The 8,757-nt window shown below is 35.7% G+C and overlaps 2 protein-coding genes across 3 annotated transcripts; one reads left to right on the forward strand and one right to left on the reverse strand.

Moving 5' to 3' along the window:
- Window positions 1–1,139: 1,139 nt before the first annotated feature.
- On the forward strand, window positions 1,140–4,073 carry LOC105784630 (uncharacterized). Its single transcript, XM_012610524.2, has 7 exons — window positions 1,140–1,402; window positions 1,512–2,123; window positions 2,315–2,499; window positions 2,656–2,894; window positions 3,111–3,310; window positions 3,558–3,683; window positions 3,781–4,073. Exons 1-7 carry the CDS (start codon window positions 1,247–1,249, stop codon window positions 3,877–3,879), a joined length of 1,617 nt encoding a protein of 538 aa, XP_012465978.1. The 5' UTR covers window positions 1,140–1,246; the 3' UTR covers window positions 3,880–4,073.
- A 606-nt stretch (window positions 4,074–4,679) lies between these two features.
- Window positions 4,680–7,793, reverse strand: LOC105784631 (zinc finger CCCH domain-containing protein 6). 2 transcript variants are annotated; one of them, XM_012610527.2, is made up of 5 exons: window positions 7,278–7,793; window positions 6,133–6,342; window positions 5,906–6,030; window positions 5,438–5,796; window positions 4,680–5,371 (listed from the first exon to the last, which is right to left on the reverse strand). In XM_012610527.2, exons 1-5 carry the CDS (start codon window positions 7,335–7,337, stop codon window positions 4,923–4,925), a joined length of 1,203 nt encoding a protein of 400 aa, XP_012465981.1. In that variant the 5' UTR covers window positions 7,338–7,793; the 3' UTR covers window positions 4,680–4,922. The 2 variants fall into 2 exon arrangements, with proteins under 2 accessions (XP_012465981.1, XP_012465979.1); XM_012610525.2 differs by having other exon boundaries at window positions 4,680–5,796; window positions 7,278–7,792.
- Window positions 7,794–8,757: the final 964 nt, after the last annotated feature.

The raw sequence follows: 8,757 nt of genomic DNA on the forward strand, positions 1-8,757 counted from the left end.
GTGCTTTTAGAGGTTATGATGAGACACTTGATTGTAAAAAGATTCGTGGAGATATTGGAGACTAAAAATTTTGCGTCATTGTTAATGAAGCTCGTGATGAATCGAAAAGAGAACAAACGACTCTTGTTTTGAGATTTGTTGATAGAGATGGCTTTATTAGGGAGCGTTTCTTTGACCTTACTTATGTTAAAGATACATCATCATTAACTCTTAAGAATGAAATATGTGTTATTCTCTCTCGTAATAGTCTTGATGTTCAGAATATTCGTGGTCAAGGTTACGATGGGACTAGTAATATGTGCGGGGAATGAAAAGGATTGCAAGCATTATTTCTCAATGATTTTCCTTCAGCTTATTATGTGCATTGATTAGCTTATGGCCTACATTTGGCTTTTGTTGCTACATCTAGAGAGGTACATTATGTTCACGAGTTTTTTAATAATTTAAGTTTCATTATCAATTTTGTTGATGCCTCTTGCAAACGTTATGAAAAAATACATGCTGCTCAAGAAGCTAAAATTGCAAGCATGTTAGCTATTAATGAGCTTAAGACCGGAAAAAAGTGCAAATCAAAATTTAAAACAAGCTAGAGGTTTTTATTCTATATGCAGTCTCAAGCTTTGCAACAAAAATCTCAAGACATTTTAAATGCCATGAATTTGGTTTCAAGTACAAAGATGTTCATTTTTGTGAGTGTTCCTAATTTTGAATGAACAATATTTTGAAGATAGACGTTTAGAACACCAATATCATTTTGACATATTCAATGAGGTAATTGGTTTTGAGTTGCAAGAGTTAATTTAACAATGGCTTAGGCTTATTTTGCAAGCTTAATTCAATCACTTGTACTTTACTATAACACCATTAAAATATTTTACCGTTAAGAATAAACCTAGACGATGTTTTTTAGTAATTTTATTTTAACGGTTTATCCTTCATTTTGTTTTTGTCTAACAAATTAATTAATATATTATAGATTTTGTATTTTTATACCATGCACACTTTTTCTTTCGAATGATGGTATTTGCTAACCTTAATAAATAAAAAAATAAATATCTGTACGTATAAAGTAAGAACATTTCACAGAAAGATTGAACAAAAACGGTGCGCTTTAGCTCCTTTTGAGTTATTTGGCGCTGAATGGCCTTTCGGGGAGACGAAAAGCCACTCCAAGTTTTCTGAATCGTCCAGAAACCAATCCCATTAAAAAGGAAAAATCCTTTTTGAGTTATTTTCTTTTGCAACAATGGGAGCATCTTCTTCGACGGAGCAGCCGGCATCGGCGGAGCAACGGGAGTTGGAAAACATCGCCGCTTCCACGGGAGCTCTTCCTTTGCTTCAAAAATCCTTCCCAAACCTCTCCGACCCTCAAACCAACGCAATCTCCGTCCAAACACTTCAGGTAACCTTAATTTACTCAACAATCTTCGTTAATTTCATCCATTCACTTCATTTCATAATATATAATACCCTTTTCTTTCTTTTTCTTTTTCTTTTTACATTGCTTCCAGCAATGTTTTCATTTATGTTACGAAGACCCAGTTTGCGAATCACAGCAAAAGCCAGAGTCTTTCCCTAGGTTGTTGGATCACTTGGGATCATCGATTGTAGACTTATTTTTCTTGTCTGAAAAAGGTGGCATAAATTGGTTAGGGTTTCTAGGTGGTTACGTGAAGTGCTGTGGGAGAATGTCTACATCAATGTCTCTTAATATATTGTTGAGAATATTTGCTATGGCAGTGAAAAAGTTGGGGCTTTCTTCGAATTTGGAGTTCGAACCGGATGATGCTGATTGCAAGATCAATGGGTCTTTACTACCCTCTGATCTGCTTCTTCTTCTTTGGATGTGTTGGGCTATGTTGTGGAATGCTAGGACCTTGAAATCTTCTGAAAGGAAAGGGAATCTATTATTGCCTGATATTAATCATTTGGTGTTGTCTGCTGTTGTTGCATGTGCTGAAGTTGATAGCAGCTTTGATTTATGGAATTGTGATATAGTAGGCTTGGATGTTCAGCTTCCCGTGGGAAAGTTTCTTAATTGGGCAATAACCACGGCGCCAATACTTTCAGACTGCCTTACACAATATGTTAATAGAAGACTTCAAATCTCGGTTCTTGCAGAGGTGCTGTATTTCAATTCATTGTAAGACCTGAACAAAATTGTTCGGTTGTTCAGCGTCTGCTTGCATATGTGTTTACCTGACATCTAACATGTATTTTCTTTTTGCATATTTGATGTGCCATTATTATGAGAATATCCATTGATTCAATTGTGAGAATCACTAGTTAGGTATTTTTGCTTGATGAATTGCAGGATGAAGCAGGATCTTCAGAATCTATTTCAGGAGATATGTCTCCAAACGCATCTCAAGCTTTACTTTTAACACGTGGAAGGGCATGGGCAATTTCCCTTGCACCTAGAAGCACCATCACTGAAGAAATTTTGAAATTATGCTTTTCTGCTGATATTGTTGGAACTGATGAAAATCTTCTTTATCGGTTTGTCATTTCCCCTTTGATATTATGATCCATTAAGTGTCAATGCTCCTAGTAGTCTTTTCAAGATAAGACTGCATCTTTTCTCCGGGTTTTGTTTAACCTGTGTTTGTAACTTAATAATTTCACGTATTTATTTGGTTGTTTGTGACTTTGTAGGTCCTCTACTCATGGAAAAGGCTTGAACAGATTCTGGTCGAATGTCGAAGGTTATCATGGTCCATTACTTGTTCTCATATCTGCTAATTCAGAAGATGCCTATCAGGATAATAACAAAGCCAGGAAATGGATCATAGGAGCACTTACACAGCAGGGTTTCGAAAATAAGGATACATTCTATGGAAGCTCGGGGAACCTATATGCTATAAGTCCGATCTTCCATGTATTTTCACCTTCAGGTATGTAATCAAACAAGAGGAAATATGCCAATGGTCAGATTTTGTCCGTCTTTTATTCCTTGGAGGGTGGAGGGGCCTGTGGAAGGGGGCAAGGGACATGCATAGAAGATGTTAGGATCCATTCCTTACCTGGCCTATGTAATCAAGTTTCTGTTGGGCCATTTTCTTTTTCGGTGGATGACTTGGTGAATATAATTAATCATAAAATTTTAACAGGGAAAGAGAAGAACTATGTATACAGTCATTTGCACCCTACAGGAAGAGTTTATGAATCACATCCAAAGCCAGTGGGAATTGCATTTGGAGGAACTACTACAAATGAGAGGGTATTTATAGATGAGGATTTTGCAAAGCTAACTGTTCGCCACCATGCAATGGACAAAACTTACCAACCTGGTTCCCTTATCCCAAACCAGGTACATAGGATACAACTTTAATATCCAGTTCTCTTAATAAATGCAGAATCCTATGAACCTCTTATTGATGCTACAGTGTGTAGTTCATACTACTAATTAGTCTTTTGTCTCTTCTAATCCGAACCCTCATGAGAATTTTGAACTATCATGACCTGCTATAATTTTTCAACATGGAAAGGAACTGATATGAGGTTTTTCCTCGAGTGTCTGAAAGGCCGGTACTGAACTTTGAAATGATTTGGTGCAGGGATTCCTCCCAGTAGAAGCTTCGATATCAGAAGTCGAAGTATGGGGACTTGGTGGTAAGACTGCAAAGGAAGTCCAGGATTCATACAAGAAAAGAGAAGAACTTTTTACTGAGCAAAGAAGAAAGGTAACCAAAACCCTATAAAAATTTAAGTCAATTACAAACCGCTTGAAGTGTAAATGTTGAGTTGCAAGGCTTAAGCATGGGAACTGCGTGTGTACAGGTTGACTTGAAAACATTTGCAACATGGGATGATTCACCTGAGAAGATGATGATGGATATGATGGGTGATCCCAACAGAGTTCAGCGAGAAGATCGCTGAGCCATTCACTCCAACGTTAACCATCATTTAATACTATAGTTTTCTTGCTTTGGTAATAATAATAATAGGTTTGGCCATCAGTCATGTGGATCATCTGTAACTATTTCGAAGAGATACGTCAATGAGAAAACAATTTCTTCGTTCTGTTGTACATTGGTTGTATAAATTTTTAGTCTCTGAATTTTGTCTTTTCACGTTTAGTCTCAAAATTTGTGAAGTTTTTTTTTTACTGAAATAATAATGTGATGCACTGATACTTGAAATTGTGTTATTTCATCACATGAAATTTTTATGTAAAACAAATTAAATTTTCATGATGTGGTATTCTCTTATGTCATTTCACTATGAACTTAAGAAAAGGTAGAGATTAATACGGATAAAAATATTAGATCAAATTGAAGAAAGTTATTAAATTTTGGAACATGGAACTAATTAAGTTTTTAACCGCTTGGGGAAATTGGGGCCTCTTTCTATCGCTTTACTCTCCTATTCTGTGCATGCAACATACTGCTGGGGTTTGTCGCTGTTCTCTTCTTCGACAGTCGTCTTCCAAGATTAAAATCAACAACGTAGTCTCCAACATTCAAATTAATATACCGCTGTTATAACAGAACATTTAAGGTATTCATATGTAGCCTATGGGGCAGCTCAATTGTCTTTTATCGCAGCAACTTGAAAATAAAATATGATTTTGGAACATATTTAGGTGTATAATATTCATAAATTTAAGTGCATAACATCTTTTAAATAGTTTAAGGAATATATATATTGTATATAAAATTATAAAAGCAAGTACGTAATGAATTGAAGATGAGTTTGCATGTATGTTATATATAGGGGGACTATAACATTATCAAATTTGGATCAAAGCAAGGAAGAACAAGGAAACCACCAAAAAGAAAAGCCGTCCCAGAAAATGATATCCCCAAGTGATGGTAAGTAATTCATCAAATGGTGGATGGAAGACGCAAAAAATAAAAGGAAAAATCAAGGTGAAAGCCATAATTGAACTACTTGCAAAATCAAGGCATACTAGTATGTTTTCAACTGCCTATCTCTCTATCCATTTTCATTCTCTTTGCAGTAGGGGCGTCGGGAATACTATTGCCCCTGTTCTGGGAGGATGTATCATGTTGGTACGCACAATTGGCGCCATTCCTGCATCCCCTGGAATTGTTAAAGTAAATACAAGGTTTCATTATCCTCGGCTTCGAATCTCTTGACCTCGGGTTATTTATTACTTCTTGGTTGGGTCTTAACTGTTGATTGTATCGGTTATTGAACTTCTGACCTCCTACTTGACTTTCTCCTCCATGCTGTTGAATCAAGTTCTTGTAATAGTTTACATCCTTCTTTTGGGGAAGTTCCATTGCAACTGAATGCGAAATTGGACATACACCAGGAACCGAACCATGTTTATTTGAGGCTCCAATTCCAACCCCATTTGACTTGCCGTAAAACGCTCCATCATTTTCTGTTCTACCGATGTGACCTGCAGATGGAGGCATGTCAAACGACGGTACCAAATTGATTGATGATATAGGTAAGCTTTGTACACCTGAAGCCACTCCATGTTCTGTAACTAATTTCTCAATCAATTTGGGGTTGCTGAGAATTTGGACGAGCAAGTCAGGATCAATCATGTTTCCATTTTCATTGCTTTGATTTATTGCTGTAAAGGCAGCAGCTGTTGGTTTCTCATTGGTAGGAACATTTGAAATACTTGGCATACTGCAATTCAAATGAGGTAAAATATCCAACAACTGAGGCTGTAAACTAGTGGGGGCACCGAACGGTGCTAAGACATTCGATTGTGTTCCAATTGCCGCATCCTCGTCTTCAATGGGAGTGATGGGTATTTGAGGAGTTTGCTTATCATCATACTGACAGTTTGCCATGTCAGCTGAGACAGAAGGACTGCATAATAAGAAGGAAAGTTAGGGTCAGGGCAAATTAAAACTCTTAAGGGAAGCAGTTCTATAAAACCCACCCCCCTCAAATTAAAAGAAAAAGGGAAGTATCAAACTTTGTAGGAATTGCAGATGGGCGTGGATAAACAGCCTCAAGCACTCTCAGTTCTCTTTGGTTTTGAACATCTGCCTCTTTACTTTCCTCTCCGGCAACCACTTGCCAATTCAAGTCCAATACAAACTGTGGAAATACAAAATCGGCGTTGATGAAAATGCTGAGAGCAATAATTATAAATCAAACCAAAACGGAAATGGCCAAAAACTAAGTCTTTAGAGTTGTTACTCTGAGAGGACATCTCCATTTGACGACAAGGATTTCTGTCAAGTTAATCTGCATTTGATCTGTAGAACGAGATCCTTCAAAGCCAGGAGGCAGAAAGTCATCCACAGTTGCCCCATTTAAATGTGATATAGAAGACGTTTTTGCTTGGAGGTGATCTTGAGCTCCCAACCCAACTTGTAAAGGTGATTCCTCTGATAGAAAGAGCCTTATCTGTTAAGAGAAGTATTTATATTTTCAGTTAGTACTGAAATCTCACATCAGACAAGAGTAACATCTCATTTCAGCTTGGCTCTACTTTGAATTGAAAATCTTAGGACTGAAGGCAGATGTCCCTTCATGTTGTAAGGAACCGTACACATACAAATCAGATGTCACAATTGGAACTTCTTCAAATGAAATTATATATTCTTTCAAATTATTTACGACTTGGGGAAAAGGGGATATACTGAAGACAGTTTAGAGACACAATTATCCTACATGAAAAAGGAAAGGCAACAAATAACAAGCTTCTCTGATAACTACAAGCAAAAATTTGAAGTCAAGACTTCAGAACTTAACAAACATTATTAACTTAACATGCATTGATCGAAATTTCAATTTCGTACCCCAGTTATGTGTTTTTTTGTTCTCTGTAGATCAGTAGATGAACATTAAATGAAAGGAATTGACAAGCCAGCGAAGTTTTTTGCAGCAATATATTTATTGTCGTTGAAATTTCTGAATGACCTAAAAATCAGTCTTTTACTACTATTCTTTCATATTCTATGTCTAACTTGCATAACATATTTCCAAACTCCATTGATTTTTATTCCCATAAAACCAGTTAGTAAAACCTAAACTAGCCATAAATACTACTGAAAGAGAATGAAAGAATTCCATCAATTTCATACTCTAAAAGGCTTCATACAACAATGCCCTCACCAAAAATGAAAAAGCACATTCGCAGTTATGCTTTGCAAGAACACTAATAATGAACTAGATTAACCACCAAATAGATTCAAATAAAATTCAAACACAGTTAACAGGTTTAAGAAAATAAAGGTCCATTTAACTTCAAAATTTTCCACCCTCATTTGCATTTCTCTATTTCAGCTAAAACGGAGCTCAAATTTTAGGAATTGCGAAACTAAAAGAGCAATCCTTACCTGACAAAGGTTAACATCCGGTGCCCAAGTAACCCTTTTGGATTTGTGCAGTCCTCGCATATTGACAGATCGCAAAAATAAAATAATATTATAAATTAAAGATTAAAAAATCTCAAAAATCCGCCTTTTCCATCATCGATTCTGATAAAATTGATAAAAGAGTCCAATTCCCAAAATCACCGATTTTAGAATTCGATTTCGATCGATAAAAAAAAGGTTAAAACCTTAAGAGCAAGACACCACTGTCCCAAAAACAAAGGAGTCTCTCAGCCTTTGCATCAACTTACACGTTTCGAAAACCCTAATTTACATGAAAAACAAAGAAGTAATGGATTAAAAAAAACAGAGAGACCTAAATATGTGTCTTTGGAAACAGAGAGATCCAAGGCAACCCTAGATCCTCTGGGTTTGCTTTGCTGCCTCGCCGTTTTCCTACCTAATTTTGTTTTTCCCCTAAATTTGTTTGTGTACTAGTTTCGTTTTAGGAGGCTTTCGGTTCTTAATTGTAGATTCTGTTGAGTGAAAGCTGGCACACGCGTTAGTTTGACGCGTGGAAGTGGGGGAGGTTGTGGAGTTGTACTGGACGCGCCCTGGGGATAGAAGTAGAGGAGGTTCTGACTTCTGAGCATAGTTTTGGTTTTCTGAAAATTTGAGTTTAACGATGAAAGGACTTAACACTTCATGAAAAATCTACACATTACAACAAATCTCATCCTTAATGTTTTTTTAGAGGAGATTAATAATCGTGAAATTACATAAAGATAAAGTAAATACTTGGTGCCGCCTGATCAATTTGCGATATCATTTTTCACTTTTAAAAAATTATCTTTTTGATATTATTGATGTCTCAGGCGACACCCTGTTATTTTTAATAAAATATTTTTTTTCTTTTCAATTAAAAAAATATTTTTTTATTATAAAAGGGAGTTAGTTTGGTCCCTCAACCCCACACATCGGTTCTTGAGTTTGAGGAAAAAAAGTTTTGAAATTCCTCCTCTTTCTTATACGAAAATTGTAGTTAAGTTTCTTCACTTGTATTTTAGAAGGTTAATGCTAATTATTTTAGCATTTTATTTTTTTGTATTACAATTTATTTTGTTTGCTATGGCTTAAAGGATAGTTAGATGTTGTTGTTTTTTTTTAAAAGTTAGTTTTTAATAAAATAACAATAAAAATTAAACATACACAATTATAATAAAATAATTAAGTTTTTTTTTCTTTCTATTTTTGCAATTTCAAAAAAAAAAATAGAGAATCAATTTTTTGCAACAATTTATTTCGATGGTGTTATTTTAGAAATAACCGTTGGGAATGAGATTCAATAAGAACGTGCCCGTCAGTGATATGAGAGAGAAGGTCAATGAAAAAATTCCCCGGCATTATGGAAGGAGGATGATGAAACTATATGACAAATTTTCGGTTTCGTCAAATCCTATCAAATTTACCGAGATGGAGCTTCTAGACGATGAAGACGTTGAGA

This window comes from Gossypium raimondii, chromosome 1, assembly GCF_025698545.1.
Source record: "Gossypium raimondii isolate GPD5lz chromosome 1, ASM2569854v1, whole genome shotgun sequence".
NCBI classification, from domain to species: Eukaryota; Viridiplantae; Streptophyta; class Magnoliopsida; order Malvales; family Malvaceae; genus Gossypium; species Gossypium raimondii.